General features: G+C 39.9%; 1 protein-coding gene across 1 annotated transcript in view; it reads left to right on the plus strand.

Annotated features, from left to right (window-relative positions):
- Positions 1-1,815: 1,815 nt before the first annotated feature.
- ttbk1a (tau tubulin kinase 1a) overlaps positions 1,816-19,584 on the plus strand; it is a 70,241-nt gene continuing 52,472 nt past the window's right edge. Inside the window, exons 1-7 of the mRNA XM_039612984.1 lie at positions 1,816-1,927; positions 9,653-9,811; positions 10,432-10,579; positions 14,250-14,323; positions 14,893-15,033; positions 16,223-16,327; positions 19,123-19,215. Of these exons, the coding sequence (XP_039468918.1) occupies positions 9,704-9,811; positions 10,432-10,579; positions 14,250-14,323; positions 14,893-15,033; positions 16,223-16,327; positions 19,123-19,215 (669 nt within the window). The 5' untranslated portion in view covers positions 1,816-1,927; positions 9,653-9,703. The remainder of the gene's footprint in view (positions 1,928-9,652; positions 9,812-10,431; positions 10,580-14,249; positions 14,324-14,892; positions 15,034-16,222; positions 16,328-19,122; positions 19,216-19,584) is intronic.

A 19,584-nucleotide genomic window follows, 5' to 3' on the forward strand; every position in this document is an offset into this window, starting at 1 on the left:
TGTGTGTGTATATATGTGTGTGTGTGTGTGTGTGTGTGTGTGTGTGTGTGTGTGTGTGCGTGCGCGCGCCTGTGTAGGGGTGACTACTTCTGTGGTTGCATAAAGACATGATGAGAAAATGGCTCTTGGCTCACAGTTTACAATGAGCTCAGTAAATATTTCCCTGGTGAGTTTATGGTCTCAATCTATTATTGGAAGCCTTGCTAAATAGAACATTAAGTTTTGTAAATTATGGAGAAAAGAGAGAGAGCTGAGTTTACTCAGAGCTGGAGAAATATATTGTATCTATATATGGTGTGTTTTGATAAATTCTGTATTTTTCACTTTGTGAAGCATCCTGCAGAACAAACTGTGGTATACTAACTCTGTGTTATTTAAATGTTGCATGAACGTTCTGGGTAGTTTTGTTGTGGATGAACAGGTCAGTGTTGTGTTAATGTGATTAATTCACAGTAAAGCTCTGTGTTGGACTGATGCACAGTGGCTGTGGTGCTCATGATCAGAGTTGGGTTACATCAAGTGAAGTAGAGATTAATTTAAAGCACATGATCCTTAGATTCATTTACTAATTTCAGTTGTTTTACTGTGTCTAGTATAAAGACAATGTGCAGTATACTGTTAGTGAGAAAAACAGAAGTAAGCCGAGTTAGCTGTGAAGCATAAATAAATAACAAATAACAACATAATAACAACAATAAATAATGTACTCTAAATAACAGATTTAGAGTACATTAATTAGAAATATAATTTAGATTAGCATAATATTTGTATTCTCATGTACTAATATCATAGTTGTATTTTAATATAGCAGAAGGTCCAATTACATGTGCAAAAAATAGATGGTAGAATTGTCCTTCAAGGAGATACTATTCGATTTCTTACTTTGAGTACACTTCATAGCCTGTACTTTTTCACTTTTACTTGAGTAAAGAAGGTGATTCAGCACTTAAACTTATTGAAGTATTTTTTAACACAGGTCTCTGTATTTTGACATAAGGTGCAGAATTTGTGTACTTTTACCACCTCTCACCCCTGCTCATAAATGAAAAAGCCATCACTGGAACTGGAAAACACATATATCTTGACTATTTTAACAGAGCCCATCTGTAAAGGTTCAGCATCTGTTTTTGTTTTGTTTTGTTTTGTTTTGTTTTTTGGGTACATTGGTAACCATTATGGTGAATAAAAGTGCATCACACACTAATGCACTGATATAAATTGCTATCAAATGAACTGCCGTTTTCTTCATTAAAGAAAGAGGAAAGAGAAAGCGTTCATGAGGAGGGGCTTTATTTTGAAAGTAGTGGCCGGATGTTGTGTTTGGTGGGGATGATTTGACGCTGGTGGAGGCAGCGCTGCAGTGCGGACAAACAGCCTGGAGCCGGAGAACCTGACACCTGCGGACCGTCCCTGCCAGGCGAGCCGGGTTGTCCTGAGGCGGGTTTCGGGATCTGGTTTTGTCCTGAGTTGGAGTTTAGGATCACATCCAGGAGTAGGCAGAGAGGACCAGTCCGCATCCTCCTCCTCCTCCTCCTGAGCTGATGCAGCTGAGAATCGGAGGAGGATCCGGACATCAGCGTGGATTTTATTGAGCGTTCCGGGGCTCTGAGCGAAAATAAAAGCTGCTATTGTGTGTATGTGTGTTTTTTTTTTCCATTTTAATTAATTAATTAATTTATTTATTTATATATTCTTTGGACTCTGCCTTGGATGGGACTAACGGTCTGAGGATGGACCGTGTCTGGTTTGATATGAGGCACCTTTGTAGAAGAAATAAATGGTAATTTAATCCTGCGGAACCCTGAGGCCCAAATTCTGGCCCCACGTAAGAGGAACGGTGGGTTTTCTGGATAAGGACGTTTTGTGCCGAAATAAAATCCCAGATGAAGATTCCCAAAAGGCGGAAAAGGAGCGGACAGTGCGCCAGGTAGGCCTTATCCGAACTAGCTCTCTCGGCCCATACAGAAATCATTCAGTGGGTGTGAGTGTTTCGCAGAGATACGGTATAACGAAAGTGGCTTGATGGTAATCAGACTAGGACAGATGGGGGCTGTGCAACTGTAATTATATTTATTTATATAATATTTAATTCAGAACTTGTCCAGGCCACATTGATTGATCAGCAGGATGTGATGGTGCGCATGCGCACGGAGCATCCATGACTGTGCACTGCAGAGAAGAGATATATACAGAGGGGGGAAAACGGGGTGGTGGTGGGGGGGTTTAAACCAAAGCGGAAGCTCCATTCATTGTTTAAGTCATTTAGTCCAGGATCATTTTCCATAGCATAAAGAATATATTTCTAGTGGATGTTCTGTGAAGACCAAATATATATGAAAAACAAAATAAAACTGTCTAATATAAAGACAATGTACAGTATGCTGTTAGCGACAGAAACGGAAGTCGAGATAGCTGTGAAGCATCTGCTTACATCTTGTATAAATCCACAAAGAGCAACTCGTCTGCTGATCACAGCATGTACACTAAGAAAATGTACTGGAGCTTGCATTAGAAATTATTGTGAGTTGTTGGTTATATTATTATATTTGTCTAGGTGTGGAGGTAAAGTCACTGTGCACTGCAGAGAAGAGATATACAGAGGGGGAAAAAAGCATATGTTTGTAGTGGATGTTCTGTGAAGACCAAATATATATGAAAAGCAAAAAAGACAGTTCTTCAGAAAAGAAACAGACCTGCACTCTTTGCATGTTTTATTAGACCAGGCTTGGCGAGAGCTGCCATCTCTCTCTATCACTGTCAGAGCTTTCCTTGCTAATGTAGTGTAATAAAACATGCATTTCTTGTTTGTCTTAAACAGGTAATGCTGCCACCGCCTTTGGTAAATCTGTTTGGTCTTCAGAGGTCAAGAAACAAACAAATACTTTCAAAGCAAAGTCTTTATTTGAAATCTAATTTATTAAAATGACCATCTTTATTAGTCTTTAGTAGGCATTCCACAAGTTTCAGGTCTTTCCCTCTCAGGCCTCATACATCACACAGCAAGCACTCAAACTCAAAGTGCCAGTGTCAGCTAGCCTTGATAGCTGCTCTTCCATCGACCGATCAGGCGGTTTATCCACAGTGCGCATGTGCAAATCACCAGAAGAAGCTGCTGGTCTCTCAGCTTGCTCAGCTGGAGACAGACATGCCTGTAAGATGAAGACGGCTACAGTTTACTATGAGTTTGAAAGAGTCAGAGCTTTCAATGACAGTAGCTGACTGTGGCCACTAGATGCAATGTAAAGTGATGTGATATACCTTTATTAGTCCCACAAGGGGAAATTTCATAAGGCTGCCGACTTATTGCACACAATCTTACCCTCCGACCATACATACATTACACAAAAACATCACATGGGGAAGACAGGTCAGAGAGGTATAACAATGGAAAATGCACCACATCCATGACAGATGAAATGAGAGAAACTGCTTTGAAAAAACAAGCTTGTCCTAGTGACATACACATGTGTCTTTAAAAGAAAAAAAATAATATCTATCTATCTATCTATCTACCTACCTATCTATCTATCTATCTATCTATATACATATATATAAATATATATATATCTGTAGTCAGTCTTTGTTGTCACTTTTCGTATTATTCATTTCATGTTGTCATGTAACTCTGTTTGGACTCGGGGCATACTTCTGCAGCACCGTCTGCTCATAGAAACACTAAAGGTCCTGTTTAATCTCAACATTTATACGCAGTGAATATGAAACTATACCGTGATCTAATGTCACATTAACCAACATACTTTAAGCTTAGTTTTAAAAATTCTGTATTGCCAGAAAACTCACGAAAGAAACATCATCATCGATGGAATTCCTTGCAGGTGCAAAAAAAGCGTATGTTGTTAGTGTATGTAGAGTTGCTAAAAGTTGTATGAACCTTTTTCCAAACAAATTGTTTAAAAGCACAAAGGCTCGTGATTGCAACTGGCACAGCAAGAAGTACATTGTAACAGGATTTTCTACCTTTTCTGTTGTCTATAGGAGCACATTGATAAATTACTCTGGGCTATAGACTGTTTTCACTGTAGGAGTCTGAAAACAAAGTGCTTCCAAGCTTTTAGTCTATGAAGAGTTTAAAGTGCTGGAGTTGGAAAAAATTACACAACCCACCACTGAGCAACATGACTGTTGTCATACATGGCTGATTGTTGCAACCAGCAAGTGAACGTGGGACAAGATTGACACGGTAAATGAGTACAGTTTTTCGCATGTTAGATTATTTCGCTGCTTCAAGTTTTCAAGGTTAACATGGTGTATATAGGCTCTTTGTACCCTACCCTCCTATGATGTCTGGTCAGAAGACTGCAGCACTCACTGCTCTTCCTCTTCTTCTTTCCCGGTTAACTGTACCCTCTGTTTTGGCTTGTAGGCTAACAAAGGAACAGGAAGGGTTTTGCCACACTCAGGATTTGTTGTAAATCTTAAGGTTTTCCAGGAGCTCAGAACTATGGTGAGCTCTGACCAATTTCATCCGATTCAGACTGGAATGATGCAAGCCCAGCTTCTGGCAGAGCACCCCTCCCTTTCCCACCCACTAGCAGATTAATAGAGCTGTAGGTGACGAAGGAAGAAAAAAAGACTGAGGTTCAATAAAAGGTCTGTCTCTCCAATCTGCTGCTGAGACGCTCGAAAACAGCAGAGTTCTCTCTTTTACACTTATTTTATGCCGCACTGCAGATTATTAGTGTTAATGTAAATAGTTAAATGCTACAGCGAAAAAGTAAGACATAAGACAATGTTGTATCTATGACATATGATGGTACTACATGGTACAATTTGATAACTGGCTGGTGATAGTAACCTATTCAGATTATTCAACAATATCTGACAAAATAATGGTATAGCTTCATATTATAAATATAGCATATTGTAATTTACTTATTTAAGATAATTTTACCAAATCTAAAGTATACCATATATACTATACTAATATATGTTTTGTATCTGGCAATAACATACCACTGTACTGTACTACATCACGTATTGCTTTTGATTGTAAATTTCCAAAATGGATTTTGTTACTCATTGTCTGTTCTCGTAGTCTGTAGCAATATATTTGACTATGGCACTATAATAACACGTAATGCATAGTATCGCCATTCTGATTGGCCATTTACTCTGCACTGTGCTTACTGTCCTCCAAGACTGTTCCAGTGTATCTGGGGAGACTGTGTGGTCCCACCCTCTGCAGTGATTGGCGGCTCAGCAGTGTGTTGAGGCCTGCAGCAGGTTTCCCTACTTCTCCAGTGTTACAGTGACTCCCAGCTGCCTGGTCTCTGTGCAGCTACTGCTGTTTAACACATCTGTATCACTGTAGGTGCAGAGAAGCCTCCTCCCCACCTTCTCAGTCTGTCCAGTTTTCTATCAGAGTTGGCCTGACTGAGAATGCAGTGGACACTCTCCCTTATATCTGCAGTCCGCCTGAGCTCTGCATGCACTGATGAAAGCCCATGGCATTGCATGCAGAAAAGCATGGTTTGGGAACTGACATGTATCACTCTGAACTTAAGATTTCTTCTATGGATCCACTGAAAGCTGATAACCATTCATGGCAGATATCCTGTATAAAAGCAGAGAAAAGCCAGAATTCTGTTCATGTTGAATAGCGAACACTAAGGTAATGGCTGACTACATGAATTAAGCTTTTGGCAGTGCCTGTTAGTTATTTGTTATCTGTTATTTAAAAGGGGAACCACATCCTCCAGTCACTACTGTTAATGAACCGTATTGCCTAATTCAGACTTATCACCTCCTGAAGCAGTTCACTGCTTTGACAGTGCAACAATTAACTCAGCATCGATGAGTCCCTGTGCTGTTTGTAGGACTGTCCCATTTGCAATGATCAAAGCATGGTTGAATCTTGTAAAACCAACAGGTGATATTGTATCAAACAGACGTAAAGATCTGTAAGGATTTGCTTTTCCTGGAGTAGTTTTCTCAGGCAGCGCTCACCCCAAGGTTGTTTTGTGTCCAACAAGCTCCTTATGATCTTCCTAGTCCAGGGGTCTGCAACCTTTAACACCCAAAGAGCCAATTGGACCCGGTTTCCACGCAAAAGAAAACACCGGGAGCCGCAAATACTTTTTGAAATCTAAAATGAAGATAACACTGTATATATTGTTTTTTTTACCTTTATGCTTTGTGTGAACAACTAAAGTAAGTAAGTAAAGTTTATTTATTAAGCGCCTTTCACAGAGTGGCAGTCACAAAGCGCTGTACACAAATATCAAAATAAACAATACAATAAGTAGACATTATACACAATGTAAAAGATCAAATGTAACTAATGTAAAGAATATAAAATACGTATCAACATATCAACAAAAGGCTTGTTTGAAGAGAAAAGTTTTTAACTGCTTTTTAAAAGAATCCACAGAGCAACTAAGGTGTGTTGCTTATGGAATCCATGAAGTGCTACAGAGAAAATTACATTTTATTTACGTAATTAACACATTTTGAACTCTTAAAGAAATATAACAAAAGGAAAGACACCCAGCTGAACTAAAATGATCCATGTAGCAAACAAAAACTGTCGTGAGCCGCCACCCTTATATCTCCTTTGGGCTTTTGGAGCCTTGACCTGACTTTTAAAAAATAATTGGAAAAAAAGCACTATGCTGCTAAAAAAGGAAAAATAGATATTTGCAAAATTCTGCCTAAATATGTATTTTACCTGGTTAATGTGTGTGGCGGGGCGTGGTCTGCAGTGCCGCTGCATGAGAGTCGGACGCACCTGAGCGGCACCCGCAATCACGCCTCGCCGCCTTAAAGTCTGTGCTCTCTCTGCTGTTGTGTTGTCGGGCTGTGAGCTGAAAAGCTACAGCTGGCTGTATGTGTACAGCAACCGTGTGTGAAAAGTGGTCAAAAAAGAGATGCTGAAAAGCATGTTCATTGAAACATCGTCGGGTCTGCCGTGGTACGAAGTCACTTTCATCTTTATGCAGGACTGTAAGCTGTCATCTGTGAGGCGTGAGCGGTGTTTGTTTTTAACATAGTTCACGGTGGAGAACAGCTGCTGACATAATGTGGATCCGAAGATCCATAACTGACCTACCTGGGGTTGAAAGTTTCGGCAAGTATACCGGCTTCCGCGAGTGTGACGTTTATTTTGAGCGATGAAAAAATAATAAAATATAATTTTATTTTTATATTTCAATACCACAATAATCTTCCAATTTAGAAGTACAAGTTAAAAAAAGAACTAAACACAAATAAAATACACTTCAGCTAAATACTTCTAATTTATTTTCCCAAACCACCCGGAGCCGCAAAATAAGGACTAAAGAGCCTCATGCGGCTCCGGAGCCGCAGGTTGCCGACCCCTGTCCTAGTCTCATGAAACTGTTGCTAAGCTTAAACGCAAACACATCCAGCGCATTGTCAGATACCTCATTCCAATTGCCTGATTTATGGAGTTTTTGAGAACAGTAGGGGAGACCGGGGATAGTTGTAACGTGGGTCAGTTGTAACACTTCCAATTTCTCCAATCAGGGCTAAGTTTCAAATGATGTGATTCATCCTGTGCATGCCCAATTCAGTTCTGCTATCACATGTGAAAAATCAGCACATTTTTTCAAACACAGACAATTTAATATGAAAAAAAGTAATTTTTATGCCCAAAAGTAAGTTTTTCTACTTTATTTCAATTTCTAATAGTATTATCTGCTTCGCAGTTAAATGCATCAAACTTAAATTATGTTATTTGTATGTCTATGGGGATATATTCTGTGTAGGTCTCCTGTGCTAATGTTTTAGCCGTTGGCTGTATTGTTAGCTAGTTCATGGCTATAGGAGTCTGGGTCAGTTGTAACAGCAACAGTCTGGGTTAGTTGTAACAATAGTGCAGATGTTACAACTTACCACACTATTACTTTAACTTATATTAAACAAGTTGGGGCAACGACATCAGCAGAGAGAGGTTCACTGGTCGCCTCTGTATATGCGGTTAATGCCATTGGCAACACAATTCCTCCACTGTTTGTGTTCCCACACATACATTATGCAGACCACTGTGTCAGAGATGGACCAGTAGGAAGTATTGGTAGTGGAAATAAATCAGGATGGGTGCAAGAAACAGATTTCCTCATCTTTCTGAAGCACTTTGCAAACCACACCAAGGTAAGCCATGATAAAAAGTAATGGAATTGCGATGCTGGTGCACAACTCCATTTTTTCAGCTTCATTGTTATGTTCAAAAGTTGGTGCAAGAGTTGTAGGTTATAATGCCCACTGAGCCAATGAGGCCAAACTCAAGGAAGACCAACCAAAATTAATGAAATATTCAGTTGCAGAAAATTCCATAATTTGTCTTTTTTGGAGGGTTGGAATATGTTCAAAAGCTAGATTTCTGCATTCTGTCAAACATACATAGCTACATAAATGGCTCTAAGTGCATTCATGTGTTGAATAAACAAAGATTACATGTTAATGTTTTGTTAGTACCCTTATTTCATTGTGTTACATTTCACCCCAGGTTATGTTACAACTAACCCAGACTATGGGGTTAATTGTAACATTTCACTCTTTGTGTTTGAGACCATACCATGCAATGGGTAATTGTGCTGCAGAGAAAATAGCTGCACTATTTAATAGCAGAGACATGTAAATACTTTGCATTAAATTTTCAATGCACTACCTTAAAAGAGCTCCAAGTTACAGACAGAAATGTCAAAAATGTTACAACTATCCCCGGTCTCCCCTACTGCGAGCCCTTATTTAACTTCCTGAGGTCAACTTGGATAGTTTCTTTGAAAAAAAAGAGAAAAAAAGAGTTTTTTGACCCAAACAGTAAATCATGTTATTAGTAACTGCATTATAAATTATCCTGGCAGTCCTATATGTATGTGTGTGAGAGAGAATTAAATAGATATGTTTTATAGATTCATTTTTATTACCTAAAAAATTTGTATTACTCCAAATGTTAAAAGACCACTTAAAGTAACGCAGTTTGCATATATTTCTTAAAACTGAAGTGAAAAGTGTTCCCATGCTATACTCATGGTTGTTAGAATTTATTGTTTATTGAAAACCATCTTGTTCTGATCTCCAGTAAACATTGCAAGGTGTTGGCTGTTGGGCTGTTGCAGCATCTGACCTGCAGCTGCAGTCAGGATAAGAATAGAGCATTAGACTGCTTCCTCTGCAGACATGATATTTGCTCCAGTTACTGCAAATACCATCACGCCATATGTCCGTGTAGGTTCTTAGTCATCCAGGTCATGGTAGTCTTCAGAGCTTGAGAAAACAAGGCAACTGGACCACTTTAGGTTTGCAAAGATGTTTACCCTCTCTTCTGAGAGAACTGAAGACGCTTCTTGGAGAGGTGAAACATCTTCTCAAACCTGAAAAGTTCATTTGGCTTCTTTTCTCAGGGTCTCAAGATCACACCATACCCAACCCCTCTTGCACCCCGCACCCCACTGACCTATACCCTGATCCAGCTGAAGAATGGCTTCTAATGGCAGCCAGCCACTTCTAGTGCCTGTTGTTATAATAATAATATAATAATGTTGCCATGACTGTCAGCAGCAGAGAGCTCTGGTTAGACTGGGAAAATCCCAGTAACAACATATTGTGTATAAAGTATTGACAGTGTTTTCTTACTTCCCTTTTCTCCTCTCATCCTCCCTGCTCACAGATAAATGGCTCTTTTAAGTTGGGAGCTGCTCGTGTTCTGTCTAGCTGGCAGATGCAGTGCCTAGTCCCTGGCCTCCAGGACAACGCCAACATGAACGGAACGTCCGAGCAGGCCGACATCCTGCCTCCAAACTGCATGGTCAAGGATCGATGGAAAGTGGTGAGTCTGGAAAGCTCCCATTCAACAGTTCTGATTTTATTTTCATACAAAAATGTCTGTATCAGGATCAGAATATGTTCTGTTGTTCTGGTTGTGATATAAAAAAAATGAAATCCCAAAGAAAAACACAAATCCTTTATAGACGATATTAAAAAGATGAGATGATTGTCGAATCACTGATGCCTAATGTTCACCTAAATAAATTGACATTTAAACTGGCAAATAAGTCAGACATTTAAACTTGAGGGATTAGCGGAAAGACAAACTTTTTTTTTTCTTTTCTGTTTGCGCTTCCTTTGGATTCTGAAGTACTTAATATAGCTCCTGTCTCAGCCAGTCAGGTTGCAAAACTAAGCCAGAAGGCTGTCTGCACTTCACTAATCAATCTACTGTCTCCACTGAGCTGCAAAGACCCAACACATCATGAAATAAAGATAAAAAAGAATGAAGAAGGTAAAAGTGAGACAGAAGAGGATTCAAAATTCAAGTTAGAGGGATGCAGGAAAAATGAAGGAGAGGAGTAGTCTTTAAAGTTCTCTTAAGGTTAAAGTTTTTTTGGAGGTTACAGTATGTTACTTTAAGATAATTAAGAGCTCTTTGCCCTGCAACCTGTGTTCCAGCTAAAGAAGATTGGCGGGGGTGGGTTTGGGGAGATCTATGAAGCCTTGGACTTGCTTACGCGGGAAAATGTGGCCCTAAAAGTGGAGTCAGCCCAGCAGCCCAAACAGGTGCTAAAGATGGAGGTGGCAGTGCTGAAGAAGCTGCAAGGTAAGCGCTGCCAAACAATCTCCTACACTGATTGCTTTGAGCCAGTGGTCCACAGTGGAGGTGATAAGGTTTAATTATTAGGTAAACCATAACTGACTGCAAAGACGTTGTTTATGCGAGCTTCCAGTTGTGGAATTGTTAGTGAGTAGAATTCAAGAATGTTTTTTTTAGGTCCAACTTTCAGAGTGTAATTGAGCCCCTTTTATCTTCATCCCACAAAGTGTTTTTAGCAGCAGGGCAGTTACCTTTCAAGAGTCTTTGTCTTGTAAGCCTCTTATGCTGCTACATTCCCTCTTCTGCATCACACTTGGTTGTCTTGGACTTGTGTTTCACTTTGTTCCTCTGATTTTCTGTGAACTATTACCAGTACATCTAAAAGCTGGCACTGAAATGGCAGGTGAAGTGGTGGGAAAGGGAATTAGTACCTCCAAGTCTGAGGCCATAGTCTAAGCCAAGAAAGGGTGGGGTCCCCACTCCAGCTCAAGGACAAATTGCTTCCCCAGTTTAAGTTTTTATGCTCGCCACATCGATTGTGTCGTGGGCGTCGCGTGACGATTTTCACATCACATCCTGTGTCGTGAGACACAATCTTTGTGGCGTGTTGGCCGGCTGCACCTCTTGATTTTTGTAACTTGTGCATTGCGCTGAAGTCGTCGCAGCTGGCTTGAAGACACAAGAATCCTGCACAGAACCTCAAAGAAATACTGACACACAGAGAGATAAGGCGATTATTTGAAAACCTGAGTTTGTGGAAACACTTGACTTCTGGTCCTCCTTATCAGCACGTATGACGTGATATTGTCTGAGTGGCGACACCTATTATCTACTGAATAGTGAAACATTTGTGTGATAACTGTGGAGGGTGTATTGGCACATTTATAATCTCTGAAAAATAGGATAGCCCTTTATTGTGATTGTATATGTTCAACAAAATTTGGGTGTTCCACACTAAGTGTGCAGATATTAAACATAAATAGTAGAGATGGACCGATCCGATATTACGTATCAGTATTGGTCCGATACTGACCTAAATTACTGGATCGGATATCGGAGAGAAATAAAAAATGTAATCCGATCCGAAGTATCACAAAATCACCTCACAAAACGCGCTACTTGGCATAACCCAGCTCAGCGCATCGGAGCAGTATGTGTCACGTGATAGAGCGGCTGTTGTCTGAGACCTGTCGGTGGTCTGGTGGAGCAGTTGGAGCCTCACTACATGCTTCTTAACCGCGGCATTTCATCTCGGCGAAAACTATCCCAGAGAAGTAAAGCAAGTGTGTAAGTTCATCCCTGAATGTTTGCATAGTATTTCCACGTTAAGCTTAACAACTGATATATTGAGCCACAGCTGGGCTGGCCATCGGAGTTCCATACTGAGGTGAAAAGGAAGCGATTTGTTCCGTACTTCAGACACAAAGCTGGAGTTATTCTGTCTTTGCTGCGCAGTTGCATCTACTTCTCTCATTCACTCCCCCTTCCTCTCCTGTTATTACTTCAAACATGAAACTGATCAATGATCAGCTGATCGGCTTTTCTGCTGCAAGTCCTGTCTCTCTTGTTTGCTTATCGCCCACTTTGCGCCAGAAAGAGGAGACCAGCGGATAAACAACAGCAGCACGTTTAAGCTTGATAAGCTGTTGTTAGAATGTATTTAATATTACTTTCTAGTATCAGCTGATGTTTGCTGGAGCCACAGCTGTAAAAGCTGCTGGTCATGATGTCGGTTTGGATATGTGGTGAGAGGGAAACATGAAGATGAAACCAGGAGATGTCCTTACTGAATCATCAGAGCTGAACAGGTGATGGAGAAACAGGTTTACCTTTTAGGTGACATGAATGAGTTGAAGGGAAGTTATGGACTGTTTCTGAGAGACAAATAACACCAGGATCCTTTTCTACGTAGCTGACGGCTGGTAACTGTGCAGGGGCGGGTCTAGGAAAGTGTTGTTGGGGGCCAGGTTGGGCATTAACAGGGAAAGAGGAGCACAAAGAAATATTTTACTTTGTTATGTCATTTAAAAACTTTGAATAAATAATTATCTGAATCTTGCAAAAAAGTGGTCATCTGATTAAATGTATAGAAATCCATTATTGTATATAGTAACTAATCAGTCTAATATACACCCTAGGAAGCTATAGTACTTTTTCCTTTGGGAAGGTACCATCTATGCAGTCTGCAATTCTGTTGAAGAAAGATGTTGAATCTATTTAATTATTGTAGAAAAATAATTGATTTCTGTGCATTTGTTTTACACTTGCATTAAATTAAAGTTGATTACATCGATTAAGGGCGGGGGGTGGTTCCCTAATATTTTTGCTGGGAGTTGGCAATCCTATTAGTTAGGTAGGTAAGTACTCTTTAAAATACCAGAATAGGGAGGATGGTGTAGGTTTAAATTTATTAGATTACAAAATACGCTATATCGGATTCATATCGGTATCGGCAGATATCCAAATTTATGATATCGGAATTGGTATCGGACATTAAAAAGTGGTATCGTGCCATCTCTAATAAATAGTAGACAGCAGGTTTTAAAAAAAAACATGAGAAATATACACAAATATATTTCTCACTGCTCACCCCCACACCTGCATCACACAGATGCAGCCATTTATACCTGCTATTAAGGTGCAGCAAGCCCCTGTAATATTCACCTAAACAATAGGTGTTGCCACTCAGACAATATCATATGCACTGATGAGGAGAAGTCAAAACGAGAAGCCAACACTTTGTCAAGTGTTTTTCAGTGTTCTTCAAGCGAGTGTTATTTTGCAAAGTTCTCTCCACAAACTCAAGTTGTTCTCTTTTTAATTAATTTTTTTCAGTCTTTATTTGACAGTGAAGAGTGACAGGAAAGTGGAGGGCGAGTGAGAGGGTAAGACATGCAGCAAAGGGCCGCGGGTCAGATTCAAACCTGGGCAGGCTACTCCGAGCCGCACGGCATGTAGGCGCCTGCTCGTTGCTGTGAGTTAAACCGGCACCCGCAAACTCAAGTTTTTAAATAGTTGGAACCTCCTCCCCTTAGTGTTAGTATGCCTCTGAGCTTCTGTGCAAGATTCTCAATAAAATGGTGGGAAAAAAACACAATTTTTTAGATTGTGTTTAGTGACACAGGATTTGATGTGAAAATTACACGCAACACCCACTACACAATGTGGTGAGCATAAAAATGGCTTTACATTGGTCTGCTGTGGTGATGAGGGAATTGAGCATAAAAGCGGAGCTGTTGATTTACTGGTCAGTGTGCGTCCCTACCCTCCACTGTGGATGCAAGCTTTGGCTAGAGCTTTGGCTAGAGCTTTCTCCGAAGTGTGGCTGGCGAAGAGGGTGAGAGGGGCTCCAAATAGAGGCAGTATTCCTCCACATTGAAGGAAGCCAGTTAAGGTGGTTGGCATATCTGATATAGATAGGCACCTCTTGGGTCAAGAGCTTTAGGCATGAGAGAGTAAATCTCTCAACTGACCCAGATAACGTGGAGGAAATGGCTATTGAAAAATAAAATAGATACATCTCTGAAAGAATTTAATCCAATATGTAATTTTCAGTGTGTTAAATATAAGTCTTTCTAAATCTAATTAGTTTAGTAGAACAATATTTGTTCTCTTAAAGTTGTGGTACATTAGGAGAGTGTTTATTAGCCTCCTCTCTCTTCTTTTTCCCTTCCAGGTAAAAACCATGTCTGTAAGTTTATTGGCTGTGGGAGAAACGACAAATTCAACTATGTCGTCATGCAGCTTCAGGTGAGTCACTGTGTGGATGCATGTAAATCACAGTCTTTTACTGGGAAGCATAACAGTGTAGAGGGACACATAACATACAGTAATAAGGTAGATTATTTCTTTAGCATTTAAAAAATTCGGCTTTGAGGAAGCACACCAGGAGGAAGTCTTCATGTTCCTGTCATGTTAAGATCTACCAAATGTATAGGTTTTGCAGTCTTAAAAAAACCTTTATCTGCTTGAGTGCTATTAAAGTTACATTAATATAACCCCTGCTTCAAGGATTCAGCATTTGGTATTTTGACTTCCTGCAGTGTAACTAGAAAAAATACACAAAATAATGAGGATAAATGTAATTGACCTTTAATAAAGTCCTAGCCAGAATGTAAACAGATGAATTTACTGGTGACAACTTTTTAATGTTTCTCATTAATGTTGCCACCATGACTCCTATGAGTCATATCCAGCTTTGCATTTTTCATCGTTATTATTAGATTACTTTTGTGAAACCTGATTTTTACACATTTGTCAGCCTGACTAAAAGCAAGCAGAAATTAAGTCCCGCTGCCTTGTCACTGTCCCTCACCCAGGGTCGTAACCTGGCTGACCTGCGAAGGAGCCAACCCAGAGGAACCTTTACCATGAGTACCACCCTGAGACTTGGGAAGCAGATCCTGGAATCCATTGAAGCCATCCACTCAGTGGGCTTTTTGCACCGTGACATCAAACCGGTATAGGTTTCTTGAAAAATTCCGCAATACTGTGCTTCTCTTGTAGATTGAGTTCCTGAGTTAAAAATGATTTTAGGTAGAGATTATTTATTTATTGGTTTTTCTTGCCCAGATGTGTCAAAATGGTAATGAATGCCTTTTCCCCTGTGCCATAGTTGTCTGCAGGCCAAATGTAGGCGAGTCCATGAGCTGGTTGAGCATCATTGATTAGTTTCTGTAATACTAGTAATAACAGTCCAAGTGTCTGCAATTTGGTAACAATTAAGTAGCTAAAAGTTTCTCCATTTAAAACATCTATCTGGTTTCAGGTGAACTTTGAGACTTAATCTAAATATCTCTTAATCTAAATATCTAAATCTAAATATCAAAGCAAGCCAATAAAACCAGAACAGAAGGGGGTGTTAATAGGATGTTGGATGAATAGATTCGCATGTAAATGAGCAGAGGTAGAACCAAAGTTAGAGGACCCATATACCCATGGGCAGGGATAGCTCAGTAGGTAGAGTGGTCGTCCCATTATCGGTAGGTCGGGGGTTTGAATCCACTGAACGGCTACCCTGAGGTACCCCTGAGCAAGGTACCGTCCCTACTCACTGCTCCCCGGGCGCCTGCTTAGTGGCTGCCCACTGCTTCACTGAGTGAATGGGTCAAATGCAGAGAAAAACAAGTAATTTGCCCACGGAAATTTTTTATTATTATACCGTTCACGTTCCTTGTGTGCAGATGCTTTTAGATTAAACTAGTGGAGGATAGGGCAGCATGGTGGAACGGTGGTTAGCACTGTTGCTGCACAGCAAGAAGCTCCTGAGTTCATTTCCACCATCAGGCCGGGGTCTTTCTGTGTGGAGTTTGCATGTTCTCCCCGTGTTTGCGTGGGTTCCCTCTGGGTACTCTGGCTTCCTCCCACTGTCCAAGGACATGCAGTTTATGGGGATAGGTTAATTGATTAGCCTAAACTGCCCATAGGTGTGAGTGTGAATGATTGTCTGTCTCTGTGTGTTAGCCCTGCCACAGACTGGCGACCTGTCCAGGGTGTACAGCTGGGATAGGCTCCAGTACCCCCCATGATCCTGAAAAGGATAAATGGAAGCAGATGGATAGTTGAGGATAAAGTTAAATGATTCCTCTCTGAAATGTGTTGATGCAGTATTATTATTGTGCAGTGATGCACTGTGTTTTATTTCTGCAGTCAAACTTTGCAATGGGACGGCTCCCCTCCACCTACAGGAAATGCTACATGCTGGACTTTGGTCTGGCAAGGCAGTACACCAATACCACAGGAGAGGTCCGCCCGGTAAGACACTTTTAGTCTGTGAAAGCGAACCTTACCAAAAGCTGAAGCACAGCACTGAAGCTCATCTGTTTACAGTGGAGAAATTGTTGGAGAGAATATTTGTAACTCAAGGTTCATTTGCTAGTTTTTGCTAGTGGTTTTTCAAAGAACGGCAGTTATTATAATAAAGTCACTAGGAGAATGTATGGAGAATTATTCTTGCGTATTGGATGTTAGGAAGGTAGGACATATATCCTTATACTGACTCTGTGTATACTCCAAACCCGATTAAACAACGCATAAATTAATTGTTTATACAACATTTGTCAGCGATTTGTTCTCGTTTTGGCAGAACTATACCATATGATATTGATCATAAATCAGAAAAAATCCTGGCTTATATATTACTTTGTCATAATTTTAAGTATTTAATAAGACTAAAAAATTTTATCATTTGAAAATACTTAAAATTATGACATTAACTTAAATATATGGACAACATATTAAATTCTGAACCTGATCAGGTTCAGTCTTTTTTTAAGTAATTTCTCAAGCGCCATTTTTTTAATCGTTTTCTTACAACTTTTTATTTAATTTCTTATTGTGGTCCTATACGCAACACATCATTTCTTTCTGTGTTACGATTCAACTTAATTGTCATTACACAGGTATAAATACAGGGTGACAAAATACAGTTTGCATCTAATCACAAGTGCAAGAGCAGTAAGTACAATAGGAGCAGATTATATGCCGATAAGGGTAGTATAAAAGGTGGGAATAGTTATGAACAGATTATGTACACAGATGTTTATATTGCTATACAGAGAGCAAATGTACAGATGTAGTGATGTATAGATATGTACAGATATGTACAGATGATCTGTATAGCATACAGACGGCCAGATATACAGATGTACTATGAACAAATATACAGATGTATCAATGTGTGGTAAATACAGTAGTGTACAGTGTACAGTAGTGGGAGCATAGTGCTCTGAACAGACTATAATAGTGAATAGTGTACGCACTATAACAGAGACTATGCTATATCAGTGTCCTAAACTATAGCAGTAACCAATATGAGATAGTTTCCTTTAAAGCTGCAAAAAATACCAAAGTAAATAATAAAAAACTACACAGGTGCACAGACTCAGCCAGACAGATGGGTGTGTTTGCTGCACTGCAGTACATTCTCTCTCATTTCCTGTGAGTCTGTACAATATCGGATCAATGATTCACAGTACTCAATAACAAATCTCAGGGATTCATGTGATAGTTTGCTTTAAGCTGACAGAAGTGGTTGTTGGGCTTCTAAATAGCTTTTAATCGATCAGGTCTCTTGGTATTTGTAGTTTCAGCGTGATCAGACAGAGCTGCTGCTTTTAGGCTCTCTCTTGCTTTTTTTGTCTCTCTATCACACTCAACACAGCTATTTTTAGATCAACGAGTATGTATAGTGCTTTCATTTACTGTCAGCTTGCTCCTCTTCACTTTATCTCCTTACTTTCATTTTTTTCTCTTTTCCTCCTCCCTTCATCCTTTTATACCCCCTTGTTCCTTACCTCTCCTCACCTATTAATCTTTTAACCAGCTCCCCTGCTCTTCTCCTGCAGTGTTGTGTTCCTTCTGTTGCAGCAGTCAATGAATATTTGATGCTGTAAAATGCGTCACTGGATGACAAACGTTAGCCCCCCCCACCCCCCCACACACTTTCTCTCTGTCACTGCCAGTCTCTCCACCCATCATCTATTGTCTCCCAGTCTCTCTCTCTCTCATTCTACAGCTGAGTCAGCTTCAGTGCAGTGATCTGAGCTCATTCTTTCTCACTTGATTTCACCCCTCCCCCACTGTATCTTCCTGGCATGCTTCCTTCTTTCCCCATTACCCCCTCTCTTTAACCAATCCATTGTCTCTTACATTGAGAGAATTGGGCACTGATCAAAGAACTCCTTCAAGCTTTCATTCAAGCAGAAACATCTGTGTTTTAGCAACAGCAACGTTCTCTGTTTTGTCTTTTCTTTTCCTGTCGGCACCAGAACTTGCAATGCCCTAACTCTAAGTCTCATTGACTACAACATGATGGTAATTTTGTAAATCGTGGTACCCTTTAATGTCCAGATTTGGGGGTTGGTGTACCTGATAGGTTGCTACCACATGCTTGTAGTATCTATTGGTTTCAGTCAGAGCTACCCCTCCTATCTGGTTTCATAACACCCAGAAGACAACAACAAAAAACACTTAGCTGAGACTTCACCTACTTACAAATGCAGTGTATGAAGTACGCTCAGTAATTTCTCAAAAGTGTCATTATTGTTTGCAACACCTCTTGTGTTCTGTAAATGTCCAACACCCATTGTGGGACTGTTAGCAGAAAGTTGTCATCACATCTTCAACACATCCACGTTTCTGAGCCAGACCTACCATACATTAATTTTCAAAAATTTGATGCAACACATGCTCAGCAGATGCAAACAGCAGCCTGAATCAGTTCTTGCAATCTGCACGTATCAGCACTAGCTTTATTTTTTCATCTTGACTGTTGAGGTTGCTACGTAGTGACTAAATTTTTCACTTGCAGTATTTGGACACTAAATGACATTGAGTGAAGTACTCTGTAGAATGAACCGGTTGTCCAGTGAGGCAACCTGTCCAGCTGCTTGTGGATCAGGTCACCCTTTATTGTGAAAGTTTGTATGATGTTCACTCTCTACTGATCACCTGCCATCAGTTTTTTATGAAAGATTTATGTTCTGATTTTTTTCTTGTTTTTTCTTATCGGTTCAGTGTGATTTATGTTCACCTTTTTTATGTTTCAGTGTTGTGTTTGTCTTTCTTACAGTTCCTTTGGATTTATGATTTTGACGTGCATGCCTCCTGTTTCTCCATCATCTCCATGGTTACCCAGGGATGTGAGTGGTTTCTATAGTGACAGATGGGTCACAGCCACATCGAAAGCTACGCACCAAAGTGAAAGCTGAATTAAAAAAGAAAAGGAGCAAACATGACATAATGTCTACTAAGCGTTTTCTAAAATCCACATATAAAAATAATCATGATCATTACAATAACATAATATAATGAACTGTGACTGTGCTAGAAGCCCTATCAGCCCACAGAGAATTTAGGCACTAAATTATACAACTTGTACTTGAAAGTGAAATTCAGATTTGATTTTTGTCCAGGAAAAAAAAACCCTATATGGTAAACAAAAACCTAAGTATACGGTAAGTCAGTTCTATAAAATAAAAAAGGACATAATATAAATTTTTTTTTTCAAA

Source organism: Oreochromis aureus, linkage group 6 (assembly GCF_013358895.1).
Source record: "Oreochromis aureus strain Israel breed Guangdong linkage group 6, ZZ_aureus, whole genome shotgun sequence".
NCBI lineage: Eukaryota > Metazoa > Chordata > Actinopteri > Cichliformes > Cichlidae > Oreochromis > Oreochromis aureus.